The sequence below is a fragment of the Wolffia australiana genome, chromosome 19, assembly GCF_029677425.1.
Source record: "Wolffia australiana isolate 7733 chromosome 19, ASM2967742v1".
Classification (NCBI taxonomy): Eukaryota; Viridiplantae; Streptophyta; class Magnoliopsida; order Alismatales; family Araceae; genus Wolffia; species Wolffia australiana.
The window spans coordinates 4,368,677-4,382,269 of NC_135853.1; the positions used below are offsets into that span (position 1 = coordinate 4,368,677).

The 13,593-nt window shown below is 35.8% G+C and overlaps 2 protein-coding genes across 2 annotated transcripts; one reads left to right on the forward strand and one right to left on the reverse strand.

Moving 5' to 3' along the window:
* On the reverse strand, positions 1 to 4,022 carry LOC144715857 (DNA/RNA helicase protein). The gene is made up of 3 exons (XM_078590860.1): positions 2,502 to 4,022; positions 1,743 to 2,028; positions 1 to 1,022 (listed from the first exon to the last, which is right to left on the reverse strand). Exons 1-3 carry the CDS (start codon positions 3,900 to 3,902, stop codon positions 220 to 222), a joined length of 2,490 nt encoding a protein of 829 aa, XP_078446986.1. The 5' UTR covers positions 3,903 to 4,022; the 3' UTR covers positions 1 to 219.
* Positions 4,023 to 7,306: 3,284 nt separating this feature from the next.
* ENODL18 (early nodulin-like protein 18) lies at positions 7,307 to 9,048 on the forward strand. The gene is made up of 2 exons (XM_078590902.1): positions 7,307 to 7,505; positions 8,594 to 9,048. Exons 1-2 carry the CDS (start codon positions 7,307 to 7,309, stop codon positions 9,046 to 9,048), a joined length of 654 nt encoding a protein of 217 aa, XP_078447028.1.
* The last annotated feature ends 4,545 nt before the right edge of the window (positions 9,049 to 13,593 follow it).

Here is a 13,593-nt window from a genome sequence, read left to right on the forward strand (position 1 = left end):
TATAGAGAGATGCAAATGTGAAAAGAAAGAAATTAAGAGACCAGAAATCAAGATCTTTCTGATATCATACAATATGCAGACATTCCCAAAACAAATCTCGAAAAAAGATTACTCACAGCTTAGACTCATCGCGGTTTTCACATAATCCTCCATTATCTGCTTCTGCTTCAGCTTCTTGTCCTGCAGGTATTGATGATTACTTAAAACAGTAAAGATTACTCACAGCTTCATCATGGTCTTCACGTAATCCGTCATCATCTGCTTCTGTTCGTCTTGATCTTTCCTCCTAAATGCACCCTGGGCAAGCTTCCTCTTTCTCTCCTGCATCTCCATTATTCTCTCTTCAATGCTGCCCCTAACCACAAATCTAACCACTCTAACTTCTTCTTTCTGCCCAATTCTGTGCACCCTGTCTATGGCCTGCTCTTCCGCCGCCGGGTTCCACCATGGCTCAGTCAGATACACTCTCGTAGCAGCGGCTAGGTTAACTCCAGCTCCTGAGGCCTTCAGGCTGGCAAGAAGAACAGTGGGCATTTCCTTGCACTTTCCCTCTCCTCCAAGCTCTTTAATCACTTGAATTCTCTTCTTCAAACTCATCGACCCGTCGAGTTTCAGGACACGAAAGCCAGCCGCCTCGAGAGGTTCTTCAAGAAGCAGTAGAAATTGCCTGAATTGGGAAAAAATTACAGATTTTGCTGATGGGTGATGCTCTTTATCCTTTTGAAGTAGTTGCAGCAGAGCTTGGATCTTCGACGAGGGCTTGGAGCTGGATTGAATGTTATTTTCGGCAGATGGTTGAGGTGATAAGTATACGTCTGATCTTGACAAGGGATGCCGGCAGATGGGACAACGAGCGTTGGATTGCTTTGTTATTCTTGATATACATGCTTCGCAGAAGATGTGGGCACAGCAAGTGATCGCTGTTTTCTTGGGAGGAGAGATACAAATCGGGCATTCAAAATCATCTCCATCTTGGACCAAACTCAGCAGCTTTCTCAGCAAATCAGGGTTGCCAGAGACATCTGAACAAATATATTTAAACTTTATTACAAATTTTAGAAAAGCGCTCGGAGGGGAAAAGTAAAATACTAGAGCAAGAACAAGATACAACTGATCTCCAGGTTACTAGATTCATAATTCGGTGCATCAAAGTGTGGAATTTATAATTCTACAAGATACTGGTAGAGCCTGCGTCATAAAGCAGTGCAGTCTATCTTGAATATAACAGTTTTCTACGCAAATCAGAATTACCAGGGAATCGCACTATTTTAAATTCACTATGAATCTTAGAAAAACACTTCAAGGGGGAAAGTAAAATTCTTCATAATAATCCATCTTGAACCAAATAATAGGATGCAAGATCTCTAGATTAGTAGAGCAAGAGTTACAAATAATCATCTTGAATTATCAGGAACACCTGCTGACAATACTCAAACTTCACTATGGTTGACGGGAAACTACGGTTAAGTTGCAATGTATCACGGACAGGATCAAAGATTATACAAGATATTTTGAAAGCTTGTGTAATTGATCAGAACAAGCTATATTGAATAAAATTTAGAAGTTTTCTCAGACAATCATGGTTACCAGGGACACCTGTGCAAATATTTAAATTTCACTACGATTCTTAGAAAAGTGCATTCAGGGGGAAAGGACACTTGTTCAAGTTAGCACATTTGGCAAAATAATGGGAGAATGTGAATATCACACAAGATCTTTCCAGAGTGTACAGAGTCATCTACCTTGGAGAGCATTCGCTGGGCAGATGGACAGAGTATCAGACGGGCACAATGCAATGTCATTGCAGATTTGTCGTAGCCGCAACAAAATCAGAAGAACAGTGGAAAAGTTGTGTTCTAGAGTGTTCTCTTCCATCAAGTTCCGGACTGTGTCCCTAGATTTTTCCTCTAAAATATCATATTGTTCTCTTTCTTCAGCAGTAAGGTTGACGAAACAAGTCTCAACTGTTTTGAGCGGCAGCCCAATCAAATCTTTACTCCTCCTCAATGAGATGGCTCCTATCAGTACCTGAAAGATACAATTATTATTAAGGTAAAATGTTGTACATCTATTATAAAAAATCAGAAGTAAAAAAACGATTTGAAGTTTCACAAATAATGTTTACCTGAAAGATACAATTATTATTAAGGTTAACAGGCGTACTTCTATTCTAAAAAATCATAAGTAAAACAACTACTTGAAGTTTCACTGAGAATGTTTATCTACCTGAAAGATATAATTATTTTTGAGGTAAAACGTCGTACTTCTATTATAAAAAAACACAAGTAAAACAACGATTTGAAGTTCCACTAATAATGTTTATCTACCTGAAAGATACACTTATTATTAAGGTTAACAGGCGTACTTCTATTATAAAAAAATCATTAGTAAAACAACGACTTGAAGTTTCCCTGAGAATGTTTATCTACCTGAAAGATACAATTATTAAAAAATCACAAGTAAAACAACGATTTGAAGTTTCACTAAGAATGTTCATCTACCTGCAACCGTGCCAGCCCACTCTCACTTCCTTGAGACAGGGGGCGTTGGATAAGCCTCTGCCAGTAGCTCCTCACAGAGAAGGGCTGGAATCTCAGAAAAGCCATGAGAGAGAACAAATCAAAAGAGCTATTCTGAATTGGGGTTCCTGTCACTGCCCACCTTCTCTCTGCCTTCAACGCAATCACAGCCTTAGTCTGCCTCCCTGCAAAGTTCTTCACCTCATGCGCCTCATCCAAAATAACCCTAAACCACTCAATCTTCTTCATGGGAGAATCACTCGAATCAAATTCACCAGACAGAGTAGCATAAGTGGTCAACACAAGATCATAATTCATCAATTCTGTCACATCCCTTGTCCTCTCACCATGATACAAGTAGACCTTCAAGCTTCCAGCCATGGTGTGCTCCTCCAACTGTGAAATCCAAGAAGTTAGAACAGAAGGCCTGCAGACAACCAGCGTAACTCTCCTCTTTTCACCCCTGTTCAAGACCTTCTTCCCAGTTCTTCGTCTCTTCCCAGAGCAAGATTCTTCACGAGAGATGTAATTCTTCTTATCCATGGCTATTAAAGAGAGAAGAATGAGAGTTTTACCCAGACCCATGTCGTCGGCCAAGATCCCACCTTTGATAGCCTCCGGCTTCTCTCTTGTCTCGTGATAGGTAAGAACATTGAAGAAATTTCCTCCTCTCTCTTCCCAGAATGGAGGAAGACCCGTTTCATTTTCTCTATGAATCATCCACCCAAGACCTTCCTTCTGATGAGGGAAAAGCTCCGAAGAAATCACCTCCTTTGGAGGTTCAACAGGCTTCAATCCCAACCCAAAATCCTTCCCAACAAGCTCGAAAACATGGTCCAAGAAGGAATCATCGCTGGATGAGCTCCAAATCTTCTTCTCCAAGACAAAGGCCGCTTCTGAGACCCCAAACGCGGCGTTATCTTCTTCGATGAGCTCCAAATCGGCGGCGTCAATGGCGGATCGGACGATCGCGACGGCAGAGGGGCGGGCAAAGATGTGGAGCTGGCAGGGGAGGCGGTACTGGCTGGAATTTCTCAAGGGTTTGGGGACGATAGCTTCGACGATGGCGATGTGAGAGTCGATCAAGGGGGATAGCGCGGCGGCGACGGATCGCTCGATGTGGCCGACTTGGACGGAGCGAGTGTTGAAGACCATGATGGCGTTGGTATCGAAGGGGTTGAGGGGCTCTCGCAGGAGTCCGACCATCTCCCTCTTGTTGATCGTGCCGCTGTAGTGCCGAATCCCGACGATGTTCGCGATGATGAAGCCGATCAAGCGAGGCGACTCCGCCATGGATTCCTCTTCGAGCTCGGATGGAGACGACGGCGCCTCCGATGCCTCCATCTCCGATCCGCCTCCATCGCCGAGCTCGAGAAGCTTCATCGCAGACAGAGAGAGAGAGAGAGAGAGAGAGAGAGAGAGAGAGAGAGAGAGAGAGAGAGAGAGATGGCGGGAAGTTGTACAGATTTGAAAACGGTAGTGATGGAGTAGGATAAGGATAGGTTGTTCAGCGGTGCAGTGGAACGGGGGGTTTTGGTTGAGGCGGTGGAGTTTGCTGGAGGCGGTTGGAATCGGAACTTATATTTTGAATACTTGTATTTTATGTAGTTATATTTTTTAAGTTAAATATGTGTTTTGAATAGTTATATTTTAAAGTAAATTTGTATTTATATTTTCACGTTAAATACATGTTGATATTTAAATAGTTACAGTTCGAAGTTAAATATGTATTTGTTGTTTTAGTATGTATATTTTGTGGTTAAATATGCACTCATACTTTGAGTGTTTATGTTTAGAACTCAAATATATAGTTATAGTTTGAATACTTATCTTTTGAAGTTAAATATGTACTCATACTTTGAGTATTTATGTTTAGAACTCAAATATATAGTTATAATTTGAATACTTATTTTTTGAAGTTAAATATGTACTCGTACTTTGAGTACTTAAATTTATAACTCAAATGTATACTTATAGTTTGAATACTTACATTTTGAAGCTATATATGTATTTATAGTTTGGCTACTTAAATTTATAACTCAAATATATACTTATAGTTTGAATACTTACATTTTGAAGTTAAATATGCATTTATAGTTTGGCTACTTATATTTTGAAATTTAAAATACTTACATTTTGAAATTAAAATGTGTTTATACTTTGGCTACTCATATCTTGAAGTTAAATATGCGCTTTTATTTTAAATAATTATATCTTGAAGTTGAAACATATTTATATTCTGAGTACTTGTATCTCGAAGTTAAATAAGTATTTATATTTTGACCTTAAACACGTATTTGTATTTTGAATACTTAAATTTGAAATTAAATATGTATCTATTCTTTGAATACTTTCATCTTGAAGATATATCTGTATTTATCTTTTGAAGTTAAGTATTTGTTTATAATTTCAATAAATATGTTTCAATTTAAATAACTATTTATATCTTGAATACTTGTTATTTAAAACTAAACAGGTATTTTTATTTTGAAGTTAAATAAGTATTTATCCATATGGAGATATAATCACATTTGTAGCACCGTAGCTATCAAAATTCTGATGAAAGTTTTTTTTGCCAGAGAAGGTCATGGAGAGATATATTTTTTGTCCAGATGACTTCATACTTAATTTAAATATATTTTTTCTCGCGAAGATATAATCACGTGGAATAAATTTGAAAATTTACTACATTTTTTACAATAAACATTAAGAACTAGACATTAAATGTTTGATGGAACTGTGTAATTTTTGCTCAATAAAAATGCAACAAGGGATCTAGTCCTTGTCATGATGACCTCATGTTTATTCACATAAAAATGTAATAAGGTTTTATGCAGTAAATACACAAAATTGCATAGCTTTGCACATTATACCTTCTCCAGATGACGTCATATTGAAATATTACTTTATTTACTTCAAGGAAAACCGAGTTTTAAATGGTAAAACCCTTAGAATCTTATAACTTGACCAAATGACCTCACATTCAAAAATTATTATAAATATTTATTAACATGAAATAAAATCTCTTTCGAAATAATATAATTGAAAATAATGATATGAAAACAAGTTTCCTCTCATTTCCCCCATTTAATATATATTTTATATTTTTCATCTTTCTTCACATTCTTGTTTCTCCCTCCTCTTCCCTTCTAACTCTTTCTCCATCTCTCTCTCTCTCACCCCTTCTTTCCTTGGATTTCGGAGTCTCTCCTTCCCTTCGTTTCTATCTCTCTGTCCCACAATCTCTTCACTTCTCTCTCTTCATCTATCTCTCTATCTCTCTCCTTCTATAAATGCATTTCCGACTCTCTCTTTCCATCCATTCCTATCTCTCTCTCTTTCCCAACTCTTTATGTATATCTCTCCCTCAAATCTCTTCATCTATCTGTCTTCACCTATATCTCTCTCTCTCCTTCTATCCTTCTATCCATGCATTTATGTATATCTCTCCCTCAAATTTCTTCATCTATCTCTCTTCGCCTATATCTCTCTCTCTCCTTCTATCCTTCTATCCATGCATTTATGTATATCTCTCCCTCAAATTTCTTCATCTATCTCTCTTCGCCTATATCTCTCTCTCTCTCTCTCCTTCTATCCTTGCATTTCCGACTCTCCCCTTCCATCCGTTCCTATCTCTCTCCCTCCCAGCTCTTTATGTATATCTCTCCCTCAGTATCTTCATCTATCTCTCTTCGCCTATCTCTCTCTACTTCTATCCATGCATTTCTGACTCTCTCTTTCCCAACTCTTTATGTATATCTCTCCCTCAATATCTTCATCTATCTCTCTTCGCCTATCTCTCTCTCTCTCTCTCTCTCTCTTCTTCTATCCTTGCATTTCCGACCCTCCCTATGCTTCCTTTCCTATCTCTCTCCCTCAAATCTCTTCACCTATCTCTCTCTCTCCTTTTATCCTTGCATTTCCGACTCTCCCCTTGCATCCTTCCTATCTCTCGCCTCCCAGGTCTCTATGTAATATATGTTCATCTATCTCTCTTCACCTATCTCTCTCTCTCTCTCTCCTTCTATCCTCGCATTTCCGACTCTCTCCCTTAAACTCTTCATCTATATCTCTTCACCTCTCTCTCTCTATCCTTGCGTTTCCCAGTCTCTCCTTCCATCCATTCCTATCTCTCTCCATTCCAGCTCTTTAAGTATCTCTCTCCCTCAACCTCTTCATCTATATCTCTCTCGTCTTCTTTCCACGCATTTCTGATTCTCTCCTTCCATCAACTCCTATCGCTGTCCCCCAATCTATTCATATATCTCTCTTCATCTCTCTCTCTCTCTCTCTATCCGAGCATTTCCGACTCTCTCCTTCCATCAATTCCTATCTCTGTCCCTCAATCTCTTCATCTATCTCTCTTCACCTCTCTCTCTCTCTGTCCTAGCATTTCCGACTCTCTCCTTCCATCAATTCCTATCTCTGTCCCTCAATCTCTTCATCTATCTCTCTTCACCTCTCTCTCTCTGTCCTAGCATTTCCGACTCTCTCCTTCCCATCTCGTTATGTATCTCTCTCCCTCAATCTCGTCATCTATCTCTCTTCCTCTCAGTTCTTTATGTATTTCTCTCCCTCAATCTCTTCATTTATCTCTCTTCACCTCTCTTTCTCTCTCTTCATCCTGTGAAACGCCACAACTTCTCGTGGGCGACCCACCGTCCATGCAATTAAGAGCCAGCTCTAATGAGAGCGACCCTCATCCTCACTTTCCAATGAAGCCTCTCTCTCTCTCTCTCCTTATCTATAAATCTCTCTCGCTCAAATCTCTAGAGAGAGAAAGAGCGATGGAGATGAGGCCCGGAGCTCGCCTTCTCTCCATGGCAATTGGGTGTATGGTGCTTCTTCATGGCGGCCATGTCTCAGGGATGCGCCGGAATTACACTGTGGGGGATTCCTTGGGCTGGTACAGCAAACTGGACAATCCCAACATCGATTATCTGTCATGGGTCTCCGGCAAAAGCTTCATCCTTGGCGATTTCCTCAGTACTATCCTCTCTCTCTCTCTCTCTCTCTCTCTCTCTCTCTCTCTCTCTCTCTCTCTCTCTCTCTCTCTCTCTCTCTCTCTCTCTCTCTCTCTCTCTCTCTCTCTCTCTCTCTCCATTTTAATCTATTTGTTAATCCAATTTTAGTTTTGCTATCTGTTCATCAATCTGTAAATCTCTGATTATCGTCCATACGTCTACCTATCCATCTATCTTATCTGTCTAGCCACTTATCCATCCATCCATCGGTATTGGGCACTCTGTCTCTCCTCAATATTTACGTTAAGTCTTTTTTTTAATCTATGTTTTTATCTTTTTGGTAAGTATACTATTATTCTATGATTTATAAATCTGTCAATTTGTTGATGTATCTTTATGTTTTTAAATCTAATTAGCAATCTATAAATCGTATGTATACCTATTTACCTTATCTATCAAACCCTTTATCCATCCATCCATCCATTTGTCAATATATCTTTCTACCATCAGTATTGGGCACGCTCAGTCTCCCTCTTAATTTACATATTTGTCTGTTTGTTGATATATCCTTTTATATTGTTATGTACCCAATTTATATACCAGTCACTCCATTTATTAATCAATCTTTATATATATCCATCTACCCATTTATTTTGCAACCACCTGCCTTCATAGCTCTTCATCAATCAAACCAGCTACTTATATCCATCTATCTATCCATCTATACATTTGTCTATCTATCCATCTATATATCCATCTATATATCCGTCTATCTATCTATCTATCTATCTATCTATCTATCTATCTATCTATCTATCTATCTATCTATCTATCTATCTATATATCTATCTATCTACCTACCCACCTACCTACCTACCTATCTATCTATCTATCTATCTATCTATCTATCTAACTTATCTATCCGTCCATCTTTCTATCTATCTATCTATCTATCTACCTACCTACCTATCTATCTATCTAACTTATCTATCCATCTATCTATGTATCTATCTAACTTATCTATCCATCTATCTATGTATCTATCTAACTTATCTATCCATCCATCTATCTATCTATCTAACTTATCTATCCATCTATTTTCCTGTGCAGCCTTCAATACGGACACGAACCACTCGGTTGTACAGACTTACAACCAGACCACTTACCGGCAGTGCAACATTGCAGATGCAGAGGAAGAGGACACCACAATTTGGGCCACTAATGGGCCAGGCTTATCCATTGAGCCCATTTCAGTGGTCGTCCCCCTCACAAAAGAAGGAATGAACTATTTCTTCTCCAGTCTATATGAGGGTGACCAATGCATGCATGGACAGAGATTTGAGATTGATGTAGCCCATGGCGTCGGCTCGCCACTGGTGGAGGCAGCAGCGCCGAGTCCCGACGATGGTGGCGCTGTGCCAGACACTGTTGTGCCTTATGACTTTAGCCACCCTAAGAAATTGCCACCAGCAATAGTGGTGTCTGATGGCGATAAGATTGTGTTTGCTAGCCTTGGAAGGCTGTTTGCTGCAACACTGTGGCTTTCATATTTCATTTTCATGTAGATTTCAGTTATTTTTAGATGGCTCTGATATCATGCTAGGATTTGAGCCCATATCTATTTATAGAGAATAAGATGATGCCGCAGAAGGTTAGAGAAAATGTAACCATAGAAAGTGAGCTGTTATGAATATTTTAACATTTATAGGAAGAGGTTATGTGGGTGATGCTAGGGAGGATTTAGATGTTTGTTAACATCCTGTGGCTGGCATTGAGATTTCAGTTTCAAGGAGAGTTTGATTTTTCAAGATGGTAGGGTGATGAGCCACCTGAAGATGTGGTGAAGCAGAGATGACTGCCAGGGGAAATGGAGTGTAGAGGAGGACAAGGAGGATGGACACATAGAAGAGAGGAGAGATGAGGCTGGAACTGCACTTGCAGCTTATCTTTTACTTCTTTACTACAATCCGAAAGGGAGGAATGTACTATTTAAATGGGAATATAACCCTATAAAGTGAAAATTACTAAAATGTCCCTAGTGGGATATAATACTGTAAAAGACTGAATAATTAGGAGAATTCCATTGCATTTGTAAAACATTGGAACATGGCTTTCCTGAGAATGTGACATCTATAATTTTAATGTATCTTACAGATGACTCAAATAGCCAACAGTGAAGCCATACTTAAACTCATTTATGAATCTTTAAAGCTAAAGAAAATATTTTAAGCTAAAGAACTTGGGGACACATGTCTTCCTGTATAGATAACACAAGTGATCTTCATAATCTGTGATAATGGGGTGTCCTATTTGAGAATAAAAAAATGTCACAATAACTTTATTTAAATGCAAGGTATGGCTTAATTCCTAGAATAAAGTCTTATCAATCCATCATTAAATGATGATTAACTTAGTATCAACAGATTTATGTACCTTACAAGTAAGAGGAAACCCATATAAGACATATTTAAATCACTTTATTGGGATAATGGATGACACTATGGTATAGAGTAACATTTACACATGGCCACTTAAGAAATTAAACCAATGTCCCACTTATACAATTTTTACATATTGTTACTTTATGAGATCAAAAGTTTCTCAATTATTTTCAAGATGTTTTATAATGGGTCATCATCACACTACTACAGAATAAAATGGACATTTATCAGTTTTGCTGCAACCAAATTCATCATGATACATATATTGTCCAGTGAATTGTTCATGATGATCAATTGAAAAGTGTTTAAAGATTAAAAACAGGATAGTTTTAGCATAAGAAAAAACATTAAAATTTAGTGCCTACTAAAGTTCTTGATCTTTTTAAGGTATGAGGCCCATATAATCAACATGCTCATGAAAGAACATCGGCAGAAATCTCTCTGTTTTATTCTTTCCTTCAATATGAATAAATTTACATATATACGTTCATGTTATTTGAAACATTTACTGTTATTAGAAACATAGTGTTCAACTGTTCATCATAATATATCTTTAACGGTCCATAACTGATTCTTACGCTCGTGAAAAATCTCTTCAGCCCATTTCTGAGATTTAATTCCTCATGACATACAATAAATCCTTTCCCCATGATGAAAGAGAGTACAAGTTATTGATCAATATTCTCTATGATATAGCTCCGTCATGTAGATTTCCTGCTGCAATTCAAAAAATGAGAATCACAATATACAATGTTATTTGGACGATATGATCTATTTTACTAGATCATGTATCATCTTATCTTTTGAAAATATTGTGCAGCTATTTTGGTCTCATTTGACTGATCCAGGCATGTATTATATTAGTATTGACCAAGTAAAAATGCGATGGAACAGTATCTAGGCATGTATTATATTAATTCAAAGTTTCTGGTTTATACAACACTATTTATAATTTCCTTATGAGCATAGTGCGAGTAAGGGTTAAATCCAAAAGTAGCAAGAATAGAATAAGAAAAAATTTTCTTTAATTTATATTTTTTTATTCTTATATTTATTTTATGAATTGACTTAAATTATAATTGTAGGAAAGTTGGAAAATGTAAATCCTATTTAACCTAATTCATTCAGATTTTATAGAATAATTCTAAATTTGGAAGCAATCTGAGCAATCTGATTTTCTTTCTCCTGAAAATTGTAAGCTAATGTGGCATAAATTTCTAGGAGCAGAAAAAGTCAATTAATTCAATAAAAGTATTCAAATAAATTCAAAATTATACTTTCAGACTCAGAAAATTATTTTCTTTATGAATTTAAATTCATAAAATTCCATTAAACATTAAATAGTATAAAATCTATAAAAATCTGAATATTAATTAAAAATATGACCAATCATTTAAAATATTGAACTAAACATTAATAAATACTAATTATTTTAATAATATCATAAAATTATGTGAACAGACCATGAAATCAAGAAAAAATGCAAATTCATTCAAAAAGTGCGATAAGTGATTTTAACCATCATGAACATGGATTTATGATCATTTTACTTAAAATCAGATAATAAAATATATGAAATTATTACTAAAGTAGCATGTAATTTATGATTATCAAATACTCCCCAACTTAATCATTTCTAGTCCCTTAGAAATGCTCATTATGTTCTCCTTTCGTTGTCCATTCACATTGAAAAAATGAAGACAAGCATAAAGTGTTAAACAGATCAATAACATATTCATCATGAATATTATCTACAAAACTTTAGACACTAGTCTTTTTAGGAATGCATGGAAATCCCCCTCTTGGTGTAGGAAGAGCTGGTGGTGATGAGGCGTGAAGCCTACTACACACTAGGTATGATAATATAACCCTGGAATTTTCTCACTTTTCTCATTTTAAATGGTGGGCCTCAAACCTCTCACAAGCAAGATCACTCTATCATGGCGGTTACTTATTGTCTGGGTCTCCACTTTCTCTCTACCTGAAAATAAGTAATTAAAATTCTACTCCTCATGTATAAGCACATAATATCAAATGTGTAACAATGAAACATGGGTGATGAGGCACCTATATAAATGATAAGTAAATGATACTTGGATAGCCTACTCCCAAGAATAGATGAATGAGCAGAATACATCAGAAGGCTGTAGAGAAAGATGAGGATGGTGGATAATCTAGGCATGTGTCCACCTAGGCAAAGGATCATAAAAATAATGATCAACATATCCTTAGAAAAACTTGCTTCCAAGAAAGAAACCCCTTTTTTATTTTCTCTTTTTTATTTTAATATACTTTTTTATTTTATATATATTAATGTTTTATATTTTTATATTATTTTTGTGATCTTTTTTTTAAAGGGGTGAACAACACAAAAATGGAAGCTTTAAAAAATAAAGAAGTGTTGATACATGCAACCTCATATATCCACTTACAGTCATTCTCATTAAGTCTTCAAATGTTAAGTTTTATTAATCCTTCCAGAACATGTCGTAGTCCTTGAAAAACATATTAATAGACACACCATATGCTATGATAACTTGAATGAAATTAAACCATTGGATCACTCACCATATTTTTCTATATTTTTTCCCTCCAACATATTTGTCAATATGATTTCAACCAATGTTGGACCACAAAGTCCAATGAAATATGTATGATCATATCAGCTGTTCATTCAATATATGTATAACTTAATTTAATGTGTGAATTTTTTTTTCTTTCGATTCCAATCATGATTCAACTAAACTTGTTTGTTAAGTATACCTAAAATAAGAAAAATCCTACCTGTTTATGGAAGCAGTATCATCAATTCCCATCATTTTAATGAAATCCTTCTCGACTCAAATACACCATTCTGCCCCTAGAATTTGGATGCTAAGTAGAAACACCACTAATTTTGTCATTAAACTAATTTTGAAAAAAAATCAAATTTTATGATTTCATCATGGATAAGAAATTCGGATGCCTGCAGATGCCTAGACCATTTTTGGCTGCATGATTATAGAATTGAGATTAATCCTTACCGCCTTATCAAGACTATACTCTTCTTTTTATCAACTCCATAAATGATGATTTTTACCTTTTTAATTAAAAATAGTGGGTACCTTAAAGAATATTAATGTTTACCAAGATTAATGTTTTACTTAAAAATAGTGGAAATTAATTCTCAAAAGTTTATAATACCCCTCTAAAACCATACAGCATTGAGTAATTAAAGAATAGTAATTATTTACCCTTGAGTTCAATGCTGAAAAATATCCAAAAAATATTAGTTATCATAAAACAAAATTATTTGTAATCATAAATCATACAGAAGATTGATAAAGTTCTTTTTATCATAAAACAAAATTAATTTTCATCTTATGTTTATATTAAATAAAATATTTTAATAGTGCTAATATAAAAATACATACATGAGTTGATCTTCTCATTAATGACGAGTCACTATTCATGTGTGCAAAACTACATGTAATAAGGGGTTATGAAGACATTTTAAATGAAATGAACATGCGTTTTAGGTTAAAATCCCACTTTATGCAAAAAATTTATTCATTGTGTAGAACTTCACATTTTTATGCTTTTTGCATTTATAAATATATTAAGACATTTGATGGTTAAATAAACAATAAAAATTATAAAAGAAAAAAAATGAATATTAATAACATAAAT